A 20,715-nucleotide genomic window follows, 5' to 3' on the forward strand; every position below is an offset into this window, starting at 1 on the left:
GCCCTCCCTCAGCGCAACCCCCTCCCCCCTCCCTCAGCGCAACCCCCACCCTCGAGGATTTTTAGTATGTTTACCTGGAGAGCACAATGTATAACTATACCAATTTTGAAAACTACAGGAATAATTTCCCCTGATTGCCCATATTCGGGTTAATTTTCTTGAACTGGATGTGCATGTTGGCCTCCGACACCGACCGCCATGCTTCTCTGCCCAAAACCATGTCTATTCTCGCGTCGTCGTCTACATAAGCTTTTTGACCAAATAGATTAAAATACAGGTTATGTGTTTACGCACAGATGCGCGTGAGTAGCTCAGTTGCTCACCGTTACTCCAACGGTATGGACGTCACTGTTACTTTTACTTAGTATCGTGGAACGAGTATAAGTACCGAGTAGGTATATTAGTAGCAGGTAAGTGGCGATATCTGTAATGATAGTAGTTAAGTTATAGATCGTGTCATTCACGAAGACGCGTGCCTTGACTAGTACTGTCATGTAATTACAGGTAAGATTTGGCGAATCTGCGCGTCATCGTGGATGACACGAACTATACGTAGGGAGATTCCGAGAGACTTGCCCATGTTTTGAATATTTAAATTAGGATATTCTATTTGTATATTTCTAAATAGGCATTTTAAAAAATAAGTACTTTAATGAAATCTTTTATTGTTTGTGGCTATAAATATATAATTATTGTATATAATATAGGTATTCTATATATTTGTTATACTATCACTTATATTTTTTCATTTAATTTTATTTATTTTCGCCCTCTTTTATAATTTTATTGACTTTCCTCTTGTCTATTGTACTCAATGCTATATTTGTCTACCGTTCTTCATCAACTATCATCTACTCAAAGGTTAACTGGAAGAAATCCCTTAAAGGGATAAGTTCGCCTTTGTACTGCTTATCCTGTGCCATATTTATGTTTTGTGTTTTGTACAATAAAGTGTTTATACATACATACAAATCATGGTTACATCTAAATTATGCAAAGAATATATCTTTGACATGCAGTCGTGTTAATTTTTTTATTGTTAGTTGTATTTAATATGTTAATTTCCTAAAACAAACAAATTGTCATTCTAACCTTGACTTGTATGTTTAAAAATGTAAGAAAAAATTACAATTCATAACATTAAACATTAAAACCAAAAGGTAACTATTGTACACACAAATAAAGATAACAGTTTTTGGTCAATGTACCTACAACGAGCAAATAAACTGTCGTTATCCAGGATATAAAGAATTAAATTAACTGTTGGGTTATATATTAAACAGCAATGATTCAAACTGAAAGCTGGGTACAAATAAAAATAAAAAACCTCAAATCATTTTTCAAAAATAGTATTCCATATTAAAAGTAGTCCCTGTAAATGTACAACAATTTCATCTTATACTTACATATTTTTTATTATACAAAGGTACTTAATATTAATCGGTGACGAAATAAGGCCTATCGTTGGTTTATATTTTTCTTTTATATGTTTAGTGTGAACTTGCTGTGTTGTCTATGGTACTAGCGGACAAGGACGCAAAATTTGAATCTATTCACACTTTTGAAAACTATGAAATTGAGGAAATTTGTAAGCTTAATAACCGGGCCTTATTTCGTACAGGTACCTTACATTGCACAGATATGTTGGTAAACTTAATATAACAAAACTTTGAAAGTATAGCGGAATTAGACGAATAAAAATTAAGATAGAGATTAAAGGTTTTTAGCTTCTTGATAGAAATCTGTGCGAATAACACATAGTTCATGAAATAACAGTTAAGAGGCTGTCAATACCTAAAGCGCGCACACTGTCTATTTGTATCGGAGTAAATGAGATAGCACTGTCGCATGTTACTGGGCCTGGGCAAGGGAATAATAAGAAAAATATTTAAATAAAAAAAAGTGGATTATTAGTGTAATATTTTACTCAACAGCGGTTTAGATATAAATGTTTTGAAATTGTGATTTTAATTGCAGACCCATAAGTCAAAACAATAAAGACATAAAACCGTTTAATCGTGATTTTAAGACCAATCTTTGCAATTATTTTCTATCGAGCCGATTTCGTTCAATCATGTATCGAGTACAACCACGGTCTTTGAAATATAATTAATATGAACATATATTTTTCTTACTTGACTAAAACAAATAGTCTTTCTTAAAAAAATGGTTAAGTAACATCAATTTCAAGGACATTGGGTGTTGACAGCCTCTTAAGGACTGCTAATATATCGACGAGTTAATGTTGTTAATATATCGACGTCAGCATCGGCCATAGATATAAGAATTAAACCTTATATAATCTGAGGCATCGACGTTTTATAAACCAACACACGTCTACATTTTATTTTATTTTATATTAGGTATATAAGTTAATAAGTAACACTACATTTTTAAAACAATTAAAAAATTTCGTAATGGAAAAATGTTACTACCACTTAGAAGAGTTTTGAGGATGCATGTTGCAGATGACTTATGTGTCAATAGGCGACCGGTTTGGCCTAGTGTGAGTGACCCTGCCTACGAAGCTGATGATCCCGGGTTCAAATCCTGGTAGGGGCATTTATTCGTGTGATGAGCATGGACATTTGTTCCTGAGTCATGGGTGTTTTCTATGTATTTAAGTATTTATATATAATATATATCGTTGTCTAAGTACCCTCAACACAAGCCTTATTGAGCCTACTGTGGGACTTAGTCAATTTGTGTAATAATGTCCTATAATATTTAATTTAATAAATAGACATTCTGTTTTGACGAAACCTGAGGTGAATGAGCTTTCTGTAATGTAACAAAGCCTGCGCTGTGGATCTGGTGGTATGCTATTTTTTTGGTTAATAAATACTATTCTCACGCTTAGAAGACAAATAAATTTAATGTGCATAAGTTTTGTATATAATGTTTTATACATCAAATGATAATTGTTAATAATGTATCCATTTAAAATAAACTAACTAAATTAAACCTAATAAAATAGAGAATATAAACATAAGAATATAAAAACCCCCCTATGAAAATTCCCCCAGGTCTGTCCCCTGCGGAAGGGTGCCCATAAGGCTGGCTACGTTCCCTCGTTGAATGGCGATGTCTATTCTTTGGCCTAGGAATGAGCCAGCCCTAGGGTCACCCGTGGTCTCCAGCAGTTTTTTTTTTAATTCTTGAAAAGAATCGCGTCGTTGCTCCACGGCCCCAAGGTCTCTACTGCAAACGCCGCAAATATGTGGTTGTTGGAGAGACCAGCATATTTGCGGCGCTTGAGAGCTTCAGCCGCTTCCGCCGCCCCGCCAGCCAATAATGTTTTTATTGTTATTTATTAGTAGGTATTGTGATTAGGATAGTTCAGTATTTAAGTTCTAGATAATAATGTTTAATATTTCGCTGCAATGCCCTATATATACAGGGTATCATGTAACGTGTATATATTTGTATACCTATATGACAGTATGAATAAATGAATAAGTAATGAAAATGACGACCGGCCTGGGTATTGACCCTGGATGCGTTGAACTCGCGATATTTATTGAAACACAGCGATAAACGAAGCACATAAAATATATTACAAATATTTTACAATTTATACGAAGATCTTTTTCAGTCTGCTAGCTAACATTTCGGAAAACGAAAACGAAACTGAACCCCTACGTACGCGTTTGCGTTAAGTCTCATTTTGTATGGGATTTAGAAACAGCGCGCCAAGCGGGACGTTTTGGAAACTCAAAATTCCATACACAATACATTTACACTAGGGGTACCGATTTGACTAACCAGTCAACTACCCTACTATGCCGCACCGTCAACGGGAGTGCATTGGGATGGTGGAGGTGAATAGGGAGAAAACCTGGAATGAGGTTTACCTAACTATTTCTTAAAACCCATACAAATTATATCACACATCTACTATTATTTTCATTCGCATGACATAATTTGTGTGGGTAGTTTCTTTAAGCAATTATCAGGTAAATTTATTCCAACGTTTATCCCTATTTACACCCGCCATCCGTATTCACTCCGCAGCGGGCTAAACACGGTCGCATTTTTGTTGCCTGTCATCATGCCTGTCACGTCCTATCAAGTATGTAAGTGCGAAAGTGACAGGCATAGTGACAGTGACAGGTGATAAAAATGCAACCATGCTGCCACCGCAGGTTCAATTTTTCCTTTAACTTTACACCTCTTCTGTATAATAACTTTTAGTAGTAACGAACATCTATGTCTCTTCTACATCTATGTCAGCGATCGATCGTAAAATCAGGCCGATCGTAAATTTCCTGTGTAATGTTTTGACAGTAGCCACATTAAATCAATAGATAGGCAGGATAGGTTCCTTAGGTCCGAAGGGCAAACTGTACAGAAAGAGGACTCAGAAAACGAGTCAATGATTCTCACATTTCACGATATGCCTAGGAATTTCATGATCTGCCTGATTTCACGATCGGCCGCCGAAATCTATATTATCATTATAATGATCAAATATTTAATTCCGAATTTCAGCGAAATGGCCGCCATCTACATGCGAATGCTGGGCTACACGGTGACTTTGGCAATGCATGGCTGCAACCTGTTTGTGATGAACAGCCTTCTCCAAGGTCCTGTCATGGAAGACCCCAACATTAGGGCCTTCAGCGCGATGTATAAGAGATTCTTCACTGTATGGACTATGGTAAGTTTGGTTGCAAAAGCCCCCGATCGCAATCACCCCATGTTTACAACACGCAAGTTATAATTGCGGCACTTTAGGATATTAACAATAGCCCCGTGTCTTATAAGTTATAATCACCCCATATATGATATACGCAAATACCCATGTAAATTGTATTAATTATTAATTGCGCTAAGTTTTTAATCGGGTTGTATTAACACTAAACTATTTTATTAACATTGTATTAACATTAACACTACATACTTTTTGTAAATGAATAATAACTAAGTAAAAATAAATATAATATACAAATTGCATCAACCAGATTAATTTACGTCGTCGGAGCTATCGGTATCACTGTCATCTTGTAAATTTATTACTAGATGATTCTGGTCTGTTCCGATATATTTTTGTAAGTCGGCTAGTTGTAGATCTTCTGCGTGTTTTACACATTTAGGCCAGTTTTCTCTGGTAACATTGTCGACGGTTTGATGGAACAAAATCTCTACATCTGCTAAATTAAAAGTATTATTCTTCGTAGCGACCCATTGCTATATTTATTAATATTTAAAATATAACACTTATTAATTATATCTGAAATATTAATAAATAAGTATAACAATCGGCACTATAATAAATACAGATGTATATTACTGCTTCACGACCAAGCGTAATTCATCGATAAGCAATATCGACTTTAGCCGCATCCTTGTTCACAGCTCGGTTTATTACCCCATCGGAACGTTCGTTTGGCCGCTACTTTAGCCTGTGTTTGCAATAGTTTCACGTGGTCTTCTAAAGTTACCTGTCATTGAGGAATCTACATATGTACATGTATTACCATTTTATTGTAATTTCGAAGAGAGAGCAATTGGAAGCCATTATAAAAACGCTTGAAATCATAATTTACGCTATTTATTAATTTATTTAGAGTAATATTTAGCTAAACGTGCTTGTTATTGCAAATTCCATTATCCAAGAGCTTTACAATAGATTCATTTAACATTTCGGTCAAAACGAAAATAAATTAATGTTTTACACCAATAAAAAATATATCTATCTATATACAGACGGAAAATTTAATTGAAGCAGCATGAACATTTTAATTTATTGTTTTAAATGTTCAATCTTATCCCTTGTGCTAATCCACCCCATTTACAATTTATTCCATATATTTCAGTTCCTCCACATGTTCGTGGCGTCGCTGGGTCTGACGTCCGACTACCTCACACTAAAGTACTCTAACAAGAAGGAACCTAAATGGCTGGGGCTTATGAGAAACACTAAGAATCGTGTTTTCGCTGCTGTACTCTGGCCTACGGTTTTTGTAAGTATCATTTAAGCTCTTAAACAATATTAAAATTATTTTAAATTGGTTACTTAAATAGGTAATTAATTTTAGTCGATTAACTTAGCCATTGACATATTTTGATCCATTTCGAGGATCACCTCCCGGAGCATCACCGGTAGCGAGTGCCCGACGTGTACTGCGGGCACACTGCGGGCATGGACGCTATATGCACGACTACTTTATCTTTGTGTGCATGTGTGGTATGTGTGTATTTTTTTGTTTAAAATAATTTTGATATATTTAACTTACTTGAGTTATATAGTCACCTCGTAAAATATGACTAAACGTCGAAAGACACAAACACGCATGATAAAAACATAAATGTTGTGTCCACTGTTTCATTAGTTGTAGCTTCCTGGGTGATAACTCGTAGTGTGGTTATGGAAAATGTGTTTTCAATTTTATACTACGTCGGTAGCAAACAAGCATGCGGCCTGCCTGATGGTAAGCAGTCTCCGTAGCCTATGTACACCTGTGTCAATGGAAAGCTATGACATAAACACTGCTTACCTACGTGTTTATGTAGCTATTTTCCATTTGTATATTTTAATGCATGTTAATTTTAAGATGTGTCCCGCCGAGTTTCTTGCGCGTCCCATATTGGGATTTGGGATACCCACCTACAATTTAGGAGGGATTTAAATCTTCTCGGGTGAGACGTGTGGGTAGGGTTAGAGCCGGCGTAGCTTTATTTGACGTTATGTACAGCATTATAATATAGCTACTTGGAAAATAAATTACCTTTATCCTTATCTTAAACTATCTTTATCTCATCATTTCTCAGTCCACCAACGGAGCGGCAGCTGACGTCTCCCTTAACCACTCTATGAATTATCACACGGAAGCTATTGGTTATAAAAATCTGTTACTGATTTTGGTACATAATACTTACGATCCAAATGTAAGGTAAAGTGTTAAATCATGTATCCTTCGTACAATCTGCAATAGCCGCAACATTGTAGTTAAACGATTTAGACGCAACGAAAATGACTTGCTAATTAGAGATACAATGAAAATGACAGCTATGAGCGTAAGATAAGATAAACGTTTATTTAATCATTTGGGAGATGCTTGATGAAGACCCATGGTACATACGTGCTAGACCTCCATGAAGACATGCTCCGTAAGTTAAGGGATCAGCAAATTCCGGGTCTTACGCAACTCGGGGACAGATATAATAAGCCGAATCACCATAATCCTATGTTACCTGGTCTGCGTACTGGTGAAATTGACTATGTGTGTAAACTAGAAAGAGGAAAACCACTCTCCAAGCGAATGGCCCCACCTCGTATCCCTGTCATTTAAATCTATACATAGCTTTAGCGTGAGCCAGTTCATGCCTGAACTGAGCCACATTTACTTTACATTAGATCTTTTTGATACCTAAGACATATATGTAAAATAATACTGCTTGCGCTTGGCAGCCCATAACTCTGTAACTTTAATTATAAAAAATAAAGTTATATTCTATTCTATTCTATTCTATTGTATTTTAATTATTTCTACTGAGTGTGCAAATTATATGCCCATGTATATCAGTAAGAGTTCCCATCTAATTTCGTGTTGCAAACGACTATAGATCGTGTCATTCGTGAAGACGCTTGCCTTGACTTGTATCGTCATGTTATTAAAGGTTAGATTTGACAAATCTGCGCGTCATCGTGGGTGACACGAACTATAGTCGTTTGCAACACGAAATTGGATGGTAACTCTTTATTCAATGTATACCTTTAATTCGTTTTAAATGTTTTAACGGAGACTCGTAATCATAATAAATAAGTTTTTGGCAAAAACTTGATTTTTGGGACAAGCTTTAATCGCTGACTGTACCTTTCTTTCCATGCGTAGCGTTTAGTGCGAATCAGTGGTAAAGTAACGACGATCGCTAACTGTACTTTTCTTTCCACAGGCAACTAATTCTCATCGAGACAATCCTAAAAACCCCAAACACAATTAGGTTGCGTTGTTTTATCACAGAGTTCCAGTGGCTACCTGCTGTCTCCATCATCAGATCAGCTCGATAGTACCATAATATTGCATTGTCACCCGACTTAGATATATATGCAAATTTTCAGCTTCATCGGAAACCGGGAAGTGGGTCAAATTTAACTTGCAAGATTTGTTACATTGCAAGTTAAATAAAAGCTTGTAATAAAGAAGGAGTCATCCACCGCCATACAAGGTTGTGTTCTTCATGATTTTTGTCGATGGCGTGCATTAGATGGTGGTTGGTCGGGCACTGTGCGTAGTGACAGTTATTTGCAGCTTTGGCCGGGTCCCCAGGCCCCTTATTAAGTACTACCCGCCCTTTTTAGCACCTTTCTATATAGACTGCCTAATATCTAGCTGCCCTAGGCCCAGATCTACTTGAATTAGGGCAAATCCGCCACTGATTGTGCGGATTAAGAGGAATTTCCTCCTGCGGACGCTCCGGCTGTGGAATAAGCTTTTCTCAAGGGGCTACAGTGTGGGGTTCTTCAAAAAAGGAGTGTACAGGTTTTTAAAAGGTTGGCAAAGCGCATGTAACACCTCTGGCGTTGCAAGCGTCCACAGTTACGGTGGCATCAATAATGAGACACATACAGTGTGTCCCTAGCCATTGGACAAAGTCGAAATGTACATATGCATTAGAGTATTTAGAACCAGTGTACAAAGTATCATAACAACCGGTGTAGCGGTTTCGAAGAAATTAACAAATAACCATTTTTTACTTTGGAGCAGCCTGTATGTGTTAGTAGCTCCTAAGGTAATAAATAATAAATAAATAAATATTATAGGACATTATTACACAAATTGACTAAGTCCCACAATAAGCTCAATAAGGCTTGTGTTGAGGGTACTTAGACAAAATAAATAAAAAAAATAAATAAACGTTTATTCACATTTCATGCCTTATAAATATTTACAATATACTTCTGCCAAACCACAGAGTGGTTTGTTGGCAGACGAAGCTCCTATAATATGCAAGCTAAGTAGTCTATATGTTACTTATATTTTTATCTATTTAACCTCTTACCGCATGCGCAGCCCTATCTGGCAGTTATAATATTCAATTCTATTGATAGCTATTAAAGTTTATTTTTAAACAGATATAATACTTTTGTTTACGACATGAAGTAAGGGGTTAACGCTACAATCTGATCATACAGTATAAAAAAATGCAGTGCATGTATACAATTTATAGCGGTTGTATTTTACCTTTTATTTTATTTAATAGATTATTGCTAAGTTTCTTTTTAAATGTTCGTTTTGTTATCCTTTTGGTCTTCAAATCCGATGGTAACTCGTTATAGATCATAGGGACTAAATATTTTCTACATCTCTGGCCAAAATAATTAGTAAAACTAGGTACTAGCAATTTATTATTATCTCTGTTTCTTACTAACCTTTGATTGACAATAGGTATTTTAAACTCATCATTATACATTTGTTCCATAGCTAAGAATAACGTGACTTTTTCATGAACTGTTAAAATTTTACATTCTAAGAAGAGTTGTTCATAGGTAGTACTTTTACATTTAAATTTAGTTTTTTTGTCAACCATTAATTTCATGAATCTAATCTGCAATGCCTTTATCTTGTCTAGATACGTTTTAAATGTACGACCGTAGCTTGACAGCCCATACGACAATAGTGAATCCACTAGAGCATAGTACACTGCATACATAGTGGCCCTATTTAAAACGAACTTCAGATGGTGGAATTTTACAAGTACTGCTCTTAATTTATTGCATAAGCCATTAACATGTGGCTGCCACGAGAACTTATAGTCTACAAGCAAGCCCAAGTACTTGTATTGTTCCACAACCTGAAGCTCGACACAGCCGCATGCGACCCCGGCCGGCCGCGCACTGTGAAGGCAGTCGAAACTGTGCCCCACAATGCACGGCGGCCTGTACCTATCTCTAGAGTAAGGTGACCGTATGCACATACATTTTGTTTTCGCAATATTAATAATAATACCGTTATCATGTGACCATTTAATAATATTAGTTAAGTCTTCCTGTACTCTATTTTCTATTAGGCCTAGGTCCTTATCCGCGTATATTAGACAGGTGTCATCTGCATACATGTAAACACTACAGTTTTTGACAACATTACACATACTGTTAACATGAACTATGTACCCAACTGGCCCGGTTACCGAGCCGGTCGGCACGCCGCAGGAGACATGCGCAGGCGCGCCGCACTCGCCTCCCACGGCCGTGCGCAAGGTTCGACCCTCGAGGTATGCGCGAAGCCACCCGTGGAGTGGACCCGCGATTCCACACTCTTCCATTGCCTGAAGCAGCTGGTTGTGGCCCAAAGTATCAAAAGCTTTTTTGAAATCAATAAAGACCACAACCACCTGCTTCCGCTGGTCTAGAGCCTCGTTGACCTCGTCAGTAAACCGACCCAGCGCGGTCGCCGTGCTACGCCCTCGACGGAACCCATGTTGCGACTGTGCGATGATATTATTTTTTTCTAAAAAACTACTAATTTGTGCTGTCAAGTATTTTTCTAGTATTTTATTAATGACTGATAAAATGGCAATAGGGCGATAGTTTGTATAATCAGTATATGATCCTTGCTTAAATATAGGCCTTATTATTGCTGCTTTTAATAGCTCTGGGTACATAGCTTTTGTTACACACAGATTAATAAATTTTGCCAACACCGGACTAATTTTTTCACTTAAATATTTTACATCTCGAACTCTGATCTGATCTAATCCAGGCGACTTTTTTTCACTTAAATTATGAATAATTTTCTTTATATCGTTATATTGCGCCTTAACAAACCTTAATGATACTTGACTATTGTTTATATACTTTGACCTATCTAAGAACTTGACATTACAGTTATGCCTTATATTCAATATTTCCTTAGTGAAAGTTTCCGAGAATTTATTACAGATATTCAAGATGGTATCATTTTTTGCTAAATATTTTTGTATTATTCTATCTATGCTCAATTTTTCCGTCCCTGTCCACAGATTAATTTTTTCCCATATTTTCCTAGGATTGTTATTACAGTGTTTTAACTCTTCCTGCCTATACTTATTTTTAGCTTTATTTATACATTTGTTGACCCTATTCCTATATCTATTATATAGCAGTCTTAGGTTCATATCGTTAGGACTACTTTTCCACCTTTTAAATAACTTATCTCTTACTATTAACATTTTTTTAATACTTTTATTCATCCATGTTTTATCTATGCGTCTACCAGGCGTTTTTTGTTTTTTAGAGTCATTGTAAACACTAGAAAAAGCTGAGCATAACTTATCATACAATTGTAGTGGACACTCGCAGTAAGTCAGTTCTTTCCAATTAACACTGTCAAGTAGATTTTTTACTGTTTTTTCACATAAAATAGTCACAGGTGCTTGCTTACTAGTCTGTGCAGGGTCAACGACCTCGATACTCACTCCGATAGGATAATGGTCAGATACCTTGGTGGTGAGGACGTACGCGGACACAGGCCGCCCGCACCGGGTGCGCACCCACGCGTGGTCTATGCAGGTGCGGGTCACGTGGCCGCCGTACACCTCCTCGCGGGTCACGTCACTGATGGCGCATTCTAATCCTAACTCACACATGTTGTCCCTGTACTGGTTAATGACGTTGCCTGAGCTGACTTCATTCATGAGATCTATATTTGTATCGCCGATCATTATTAACTCCTGTCCAGTAGGTATTTTTGAGAGCACTTGATGTATATCTGTCACAAATCCATGTTTGTTTGTTTTCGGTGGTCTATATACGACGAACAAGTGAGTCAGCTGTTTTTTATCCCGAGAAAGTTCTCCGTATATTATCTCACTGTAGTTAGATTTAATTATAGATGCCGAGAAGCTAATACTCTTTCTTACATATACCAGTATTCCTCCTCCCCTGGATGTCTCTCTTGTCGTTATATATGTATCATAGTCCTCCAGTTTATACATCGGCAATTCTTGTTCTCTTATATTAACCTCTGTAAGCGCAATTACATCTATTTTCGCCATACACCCGCTTAGTAATAATTGTAGCTCGTTAAAGTTTTTCCTTAATGATCTTATATTGATGTGAATGATATGTAAACTTAGTTTATATAGTTTTATTTCATTGTTCCATACTTCTAAGTTCTCGTACTTTTTGTAGCTTATATTAGACGTAATATGTGTAGATTCGTCGTCGAATTTGAATATTAGATAACATCCTATTTACCTCAATGTTACAATTTAAAGGAACCGTTTCAGATATAAGTATAAGTACGTCACTTCTCATCATTTAATAATGAATCTATGTCGTTGAGGGAGCGGACCACTTTTATCTTCGCGTCAGCTGGGTCATCTTTCCTTATCAGCACCTTGCCGTTCTGCACCCATACATACTTATAAGTAGGTTTCAATTCATTCTTTGCCGTCCACAACAAGTTACGTGTATACTTAGTTAAATCCTCATTTATGTATATAAAGTCTTTGTTGCCATTCTCAAATACGTCATCATTGCAGAGCTTTATTGTTTTTCTAGCGGCCAGCCACTGGTCGCGAGCCGCCCGCGATGCCATGGTGATAACAACGGGCCGCGGGCGCGGCTTGCTCGAGCGACCCTCACTTTGCTGGTTAGCGGTTGCTAATCTAACAGCGGCGGGTTTTACGCCTACCCGCTGTATCTCTCGAATTTGCCCGGCATCTACTCCAAACTTGCGGGCTAACTGCTGTATAGCATTATCCAGCATGACGCCATCTTTGTCCTCCAGGCCAACTATCTCCACATTCTTCTCTTTCTCTTTAGTTTCCAACCATGTTACCCGCTCTTCCAGAGCCCGATTGCATGTCTCCAGGTGGTTGTTCCTATGCTCCAGTGTCTTTATTCTAGATATATATAATATATAAATATTTATAAATACTTAAATACATAGAAAACACCCATGACTCAGGAACAAATATCGATGCTCATCACACGAATAAATGCCCTTACCAGGATTTGAAGATAATATCCTCAAAGAATAGTATGGAACCTTCTTCGACCTTTTTGATTATCTTTTTTATTTATGACACTAATAAGCTTCTGACTTTTGAAAAATGTTATCATTATCAAATATTTCGTGTGTTTGTTTGTTTCTTTTTGTTGACTATTATTGCAAATAACTTTTGTTCGAAAAATTTATTTTTACATATTTTGCTCTAATTAAAAAAATATTATATTATGTTGACGACCAGTTTGGCCTAGTGGGTAGTGACCCTGCCTACGAAGCCGATGGTCCCGGGTTCAAATCCTGGTAAGGGCATTTATTCGTGTGATGAGCATGGATATTTGTTCCTGAGTCATGGGTGTTTTCTATGTATTTAAGTATTTATAAATATTTATATATTATATATATCGTTGTCTAAGTACCCTCAACACAAGCTTTATTGAGCTTACTGTGGGACTTAGTCAATTTGTGTAATAATGTCCTATGATATTTATTATTATATTAACTTCAGAGCATTCCTGAGAAGTAACCCTACGTGGGATTTCAGGGTTTGTCCAATGGCTCAGGTCACCCTGTATACATTAATCTCTAGTTCTATTAACCCCGTTTTAAATTTCTCTTTTGTTGCAGCTCGTCTCCACCCTATTCTGGTCGCTCTACCACTACGACCGCAGTCTGATTTACCCCCTCTTCGCCGACAAGATCCTCAGTAGTACCGCCAACCATATACTGCACACGGTTGTTGTTCCGTTGGTGGTGTGGGAACTAGTTTTCCAACCGAGAAGTGTACCGAAGAGTCATGCTGTTAATGTTACTATGTTGACGGTGTATATGTTTGCGTATTTATTTGTGTAAGTATTTTTCGATTGTGATACTAAGTAAATAATAAGGTGTTAGTGTTTACCTAACATGATGATGATGACCTACGTGCGTTTCAAGTTTCAACATATCATAGCTGTGAAACTAATAGACCACGGGCCAGGAGCATATTTCGTTAGTCATCGCCTCCCGCCTCTGATACTTTGTCAGATGTTAGTTTAGATGCTGTTTTAAAATTAAAAAACCGTCAGCCGGTTCTATCGCGGTGGAATGACCGTCAGCTGTAAAATGAACATTTAATATGCGCGTATGCGTAATGTGTACATTGCGTAATCCGTTTATAGCTTTTTAGGCGATTACGCTTGATGAAATGCTACATGCAACGTTTCATGATTTGTTTTTGCTTTCATAAAAGGTATAGCGCTTATTTTTTACATGTTCATGCGACAAGCTGATGTTCTTACCACCGCGATATAACCGGCTGACGTTTTTTTAAAGTAACAACAGCATCTAAACTATCATTTGACAAAGTATCATTCCTCCATCCACCAACGGAGCGGCAGCTGACTTCCACGAGGGTTCAGCATACCTAGCCGGTAACCACTTTCATTTTTCAGTGACTTCTATTATTATAATAAAATAAGGGTGACAGCTGGTAACTACAGTTACCAGAAACAAGTGAGTGGATAAAGTCGGGTATCAAAAGATTCGATTCTACAGTTCTACAAATACAAAGTAAACCATATTCATCACCATCATCATCATCATCATCTCCTAGCCGTTTTCGACCACAGCGACTGCGTTCTACCGCTGAGAGCGTCGCTGGTGCGCTCTCAGGTGACTGATATAGCCAATTTTTGCAGCAAATGTACGACCACACTCGTTGCAAGTCAGCACCCCTCCGACATAATTGTAAAGTATTCAATTATAACCAACCAATAACCATATTCAATTATACGTGTAATAGGTTACTTACATAACAGCGATACACGAAACTAATTTTTAGGAATAAAGAATCATTCATTCATTATAATTCATTCGTGCACTACTTGTTCTAAAAACTTACTGTTCTTTATATCCTGCTACCCTAAAGTTGTCTGGACGAGATCGCTTACAGCGATAAGACCGCCTGTTGCTACCTTTCTTTACATTGTAAATCTGTTTTTTAAATTTGTTTTCTTTGTGGTGCAATAAAGAATATTTACTTACTTACTTACTTGACCTCATGATTTATGAACATGTATTAATATACATGTATGGATTACCATACAATAGCTTCAAAACTACTAAGCCAATTTTCGTAAAAGAGATGTCAATTAATTATTGTTATGGGTGGTATCGTATACGGTTTTTAAATGAAAATAAAATGTATTCTCAGGTTAGATTTTTTGAAACGTTTTGCGTGGGTTTGAGTTTGACATTAAGCCGATGGTCCTGGGTTTGAATCCCGGTAAGGGCATTTATTTGTATGATGAGCACAGATATACCCGAGTCATGGGTGTTTTCTATGTATTTAACTATTTGTAGGTAAATTATTATATTATATAGAGGGTGATTTCTGGGTCGTGATTCAGAACCACTTTTTCTGAATCTATAAATGATTTACATTATCATACGGTAGTATTTGATTGAAAGATAATTAGTTTAATTTTTATTATTTTTCAAGTAAAATTAATCTTATACGAAGTAATCATGGTCACCCTATGACTTTTGACATACGCTGTATGGAAAACGACAAGACGTCACATTGAGTAGGGTGACCAAACTGTATGCAAAGATATTTTTTTCTACTTGTCATCTGAAAAATAATCATAATTATTGGTGATAATAAATAATGAGCAACATCATTAGACTCATCTTTGAATTCTGTGTGATGTCTTGTTCTCTTGCTCCACGACCCCGAAATCCCCCTGTATATCGTTGTCCGAGTACCCACAATACAAGCCTTCTTGAGCTTACCTTACTTAGTCAATCTGTGCAAAAATGTCATATATTATTTATATTTTATTCGTTTCAGAATGTATTACACCTACGTGGAGCAAGGCATCTGGATGTACCCCGTATTCGGCATCGCATACGACACTCGTTTCTGCTTTCCGCTTATTATAACAGCCATTGGCATTATGCTGATCACATATTATCACATGCAATGGTTTTTAACAAGAATAGTTTGGGGAACGCGCAGGCAAAAATTAAAAAATAACAAAAGTTGAGGCAGCTTTAAAACGGGGTGACTTTGAACATGATGTTGGCAAAGATATTGAGACAGCGTTAAAATGGGGCGGCTTTGAAAAGAATTGGGATTGTTTATTTAAAAATAAGACTAGGGAACATAACAATGCCTAAATAAATATTCACATTGAATAAAACTCTAGCATTTTTATTTTTTCTGGTAATGCAAATCGTTTAAAATTATGGGCCCTAACTTTAATTTACTTTTCACATCACCTATTCGGAAAAGGGCTTTTTCTTTAGGAGGAATCAAAGTGGCACTTTTCCTCCCTGCTAGGAGGGATCAAAGATGTGTTTTTCTCCCTGCTAGGAGTGATCCAAGTGGCACTTATCCTCCCTGCTAGGAGGGATCAAAGTTGTGCTTTTCTTCCCTGCTAGGAGGGAAAAAAGTGGTATTTTTCTGTTCTACGCTCTTTATTTATTTTTTGCATATATTTTTTAGTTTAAATAATGTTTATAAACATGATAATTTCCTTATAGGTGATGTAAAAAGCAGTACGTGTCACATGGCAGGAAAATTAATTCCACCCTGGGCGTTAACCCTTGAATCCATCACAACCCTCAGGATTATATTTTAGAATATTTTGCTGCGTAATAGGATTCTATTATAAAATCCTTCGTTTCGTTAAGGATTCAATGTAGGCCCACGCCGTAAATATGTAATTTTGCTCCCTTGTGAGACAATCAACTATTTAAAACGAAGTAAAAAAAAATCTTACCCCATACTGTGATGAATAATGACTATGATAATAATCCATACTAATATTATGAATGCGAAAGTGTTTCTGTCTGTCTGTTACCTATTCACGCTTAAACCGCTGAACCGATTTAATTTAAATTTGATATGTATAATTCATGTTTGGCTTAAAGTCCCGGGGAAGGACATATGATAGTTTTTATCCCGGAAATCATCCCTTAAGAGGGTGAAAAGTGGGGTGGAAGTGAGGTGATTGATCCATCGCCTGATAATTGGTGCAAGCATATGCTCAAATTGAATGATTGCCTTTACAATTTATATAGGCGTTACAGTTGCCTCTCAAATAAGGAAGTTTGTATGGGTTCTAAGTTATTTTTTTATGTTACCCAACGTTTAAGTTGAAATTAAATTTTCTTTGAAATTTATTGTCGCCCTACTAGTGTAACGATTTAAAAACCTGCAATTTATGGAAGGTTGAGGTAAGGAATACAATCTCCATAGGCAGAACTGTTGCGAAAGTGTACAGCTGGCAGCTATAAATAATAGTTCCAAATCCAAATCTCTCTAGAGTAGCGCTAGCGCTCAGAGTAGTAAATAAAACTGCCTATGACTGGAGCAAAAAAAACATGGTTTTAATTTATTAATATTGAAACCAGTTGCAGTAGGTATATCGAAAATATAAGGGACGAATAGGACATTCAACTTTCAACGCATAAAGCGGTAGAAATACGTAAGGTAGAGGCAAGGAACAGAAACTCCTTAGGCAGAATTGTTGCAAAAGTATCCAGCTGTCAGCTATAAATAATATTTTCAAATCTCTCCAGAGTAGCGCTAGAGTAGCTAAGAACCTAGGCGTTATTGACGGAGTGAAGTGCGCTGTCTATGATTAAATTTTTTACTCAAGTATTCTAGGTATTGTAGCGCCACCTATTTATGGTTTTTTGTCGGACACTTTTTGGTATATGGAGATTTTGTTCTGTGAAATATCTAAACACTCCAAATTTTATCTTAAATGTTTTAAATTGATGCCGTTAACCTACAAGGTGACATCCAATATTCGGTAAAAATATCCAAAAACGTTTAAGACATGCATTGAAAATATAAAAAAATGCCAGTTAATTATTTATATTGAAGTATTTTTAAGATTTATTTTAAAACTAAGAATATATTATAATATTATGTAGCCTACCAAACGTTATTGTTAATAACATGGTACACAAGCTACGATTATTGTAAGACACGGCGTTGGACTTTAGACTTCGACTCCGCGTGAACAGATGATATGAAGATAACAATGTATTTGAGACAGGTGGCTATAGAAACTCTGTGATGAACAAGGCAACCTAATTGTGTTTCGGTTTGTTAAAATTGTCTAGATGAGTATTAGTTGCCTCAATTGTCTGGGTCAGTCATCGAAGCCTCACGGAAGTGAGCAAAGAAGGCAACAAAGTAACAGTTCAATGGATAAAGGGGCATAGTGGATCAAGAGGAAACGATGCAGCGGATGAACTGGCCAGGAAAGGTTTAGAAACACCGGCATATGGACCCGAGCCCATCATACCCTTACCAATATCTTACATACACAACCATCTAGACCTACATCACAGATAACTGCACAATAAATACTGAAATGGACACATGCAGGCAGACCAAGGATATTTTACCGAACCTGAACTACAAGCTCAACAAAATAATACTGAAAATACCTAGACCACAACTAAGTTAAATAGTAGGATTAATTACAGGACATAACACACTAAATGAACACGTACACAATATGGGTACAACAGACAGCCCCATGTGCAGAGCGTGCATGGAAGAAGAGGAAACAACAAAACACATTCTCCTAGACTGCAAACAGGTAGAAGTATACAGGAGCAAATACCTAGGGACTCCGTGCACACTAGGAGAGGTAGTTAGCAACCTGAAAACTTTGCTAGGCTTCGTGGAGGAGCTGGGGTGGTTAGAGTAGCGCTACCTGGTTTCACGCAAAATAGGCACAATGGTTGTCGATTTGCGGAAAATGCCCAGAAGCACTAACTTGTTAGTAGCGCAGAAGCACCAAAAAGTTAGTGCTTCTGTGCCACAATCCATATTGGGGCTGTCCGAACCCCATTGCACTGGCATAAGAAATTGGGGTTATGATAATGACTTGAATTTTGACAGCGCTAAATGTCCGAAACGGATGGTGCCATACATTAGAAAGGGACAGCATAATTCGTCCCTGAATCGCTGTCAAACTTCGGTTCTGTAGGAAGTGTCATTTCTGTAGGGTAGTACTATTATTTATTCTGTGACCAAGCTAAGTTGGCAGCGATTTTGATTGCCCAGACTGTGCAAGTGTTAAGTAAACGTCAAAATATCATAGAAGTTTAACGTTTAAAATAACACTGGCACTTTCTCCACTGTCAAAATCGCTGCCAACTTATCTTGGTCTAATTCTATTGGGCATATCAAAACAATTTTTTAATTCCAATTACATCTTATTATGGTGCGTTGCTCTCACACACATTTGATTTCATATTAGTGGAAGCGAGAGCGTATCAATAGGGAAAATTACGCAAAACTCTGCGTAGAGGGCGCCACAGCACAAACTGTAAACAAACGGCCTTGATGCATCAATATCATATTTATTCGAAACGAATACTCTGTTATGTATAGTCTATGATCCATAGAGTAACTTATTATACTGACTGGTAGAGAATGCCTCATGGCATTAAGTCCGCCTTTTGTACTATAAGGTTTTCTTTTGCTTTTGACATAGTGTGTAATTTTATTGTATTTTTTTTATTTATTTATTTGAATATGTTATTATTTTCTGTGATTATTTATGGGCATTAGTCTGAAATATTTTTTTTGTATTGAATTGAATAAAGATTAAATATATATGTACTAGGGTAACGGCGGCTATTAACGCGGGTATCAAAATCGACGTCTAACACCGCGGTGTTTACAAATACTCATTTTGCAAGCAAACAGATCTATTCCCTGAGAAATAAAGCATACACAAAACAAGCTCATTCATTGGTCTATCGTGTCCATTAGTGTGCATTTGTGTGAGTGTAACAAAAAACTCGCGATTCGTCAGTTTGTGCGACGGTGGCGCAAGAAATGGTTGTTCCATACAGACACGTGACACCACAGGTAAGTGCACTCCAATCTTACTTAGTGTTTTACGTAATAGTTATGGCAAATAAACTAGTGCAATGCCTTTTAAGAGGTTGTGTATTGTTTTCTACAAGATTTTGAATTACTTTTAACTTAGTTTTTGACCGGGAAATACGTTTAAAATTGAAAATAAAATACAGCGGTGATAGGCGCCAATTATTTCTGTGGTAAGTAATTCCGTGGTATGCCACGGTAATAGAAAAAGTGGTAGTTTTGTTATTTACTCTTTAGTTTTGGTACAAATTATCAATTTTATAATTTCTTTTATTTATTCCAATCTTGATCTATTCACGCTATTAAAGAGCTATTTCCGTGGTATGGAAAGTATTCAACTAACCCTTAATTTTTGACAAAAACTTCAGCACCGATTTCCTTGTTTCTATGGGAACCCTTAATCTGTCAACTTTTTTTTATTTTGAGTTAAAACCTAAAATTTACTTGCCAGTTATGTGATTTTGTCTTTACAAGAAGCTTGTAATATACGTGTTTGATTTGATTTGAAAAACCATCTGTGTTTTATTCTTTTTATGGGTCGGAATTAGGTTTAATTAAACTCCAAATTAAGCCTATTACCGATGCAGCAAGCAGATTACCCTCGGTAATAGAATGTATAGAAATCTATTACCGACCCAGAGAAATATCGAATGGGTCGGTAATAGGCTCTTAAAGAGTTATCTATTACCGATTGACTATTTGGTATTGTATTGAAATATCGCATTTAGGGTACCGCAAGTACAGATTTCGTTGATAAAATTTAGACTTCAGTTATCATTATCAGATTTAAATTCTTCTGTTTTCTGATTCAGTTATTACTCTGACAAGGAAGGATACCCAACTGCCGGACAATTCCGATTAGATTTTTTTTTA

At 36.7% G+C, this 20,715-nt stretch overlaps 1 protein-coding gene across 2 annotated transcripts in view; it reads left to right on the plus strand.

Annotated features, from left to right (window-relative positions):
- The first annotated feature begins 292 nt into the window (after window positions 1–292).
- The window catches only part of LOC133532162 (androgen-dependent TFPI-regulating protein-like), a 48,819-nt gene continuing 28,396 nt past the window's right edge, over window positions 293–20,715 (plus strand). The window contains exons 1-5 of one of the 2 annotated variants that reach the window (XM_061870709.1): window positions 293–410; window positions 4,492–4,660; window positions 5,820–5,966; window positions 13,563–13,783; window positions 15,769–16,120. In XM_061870709.1, the coding sequence (XP_061726693.1) occupies window positions 4,496–4,660; window positions 5,820–5,966; window positions 13,563–13,783; window positions 15,769–15,964 (729 nt within the window). In that variant the 5' untranslated portion in view covers window positions 293–410; window positions 4,492–4,495 and the 3' untranslated portion in view covers window positions 15,965–16,120. Of the gene's footprint in view, window positions 411–4,491; window positions 4,661–5,819; window positions 5,967–13,562; window positions 13,784–15,768; window positions 16,121–20,715 lie in introns of those variants that run through there. The other variant, XM_061870711.1, reaches the window with a different exon arrangement.

The sequence above is a fragment of the Cydia pomonella genome, chromosome 26 (genome assembly GCF_033807575.1).
Source record: "Cydia pomonella isolate Wapato2018A chromosome 26, ilCydPomo1, whole genome shotgun sequence".
NCBI lineage: Eukaryota > Metazoa > Arthropoda > Insecta > Lepidoptera > Tortricidae > Cydia > Cydia pomonella.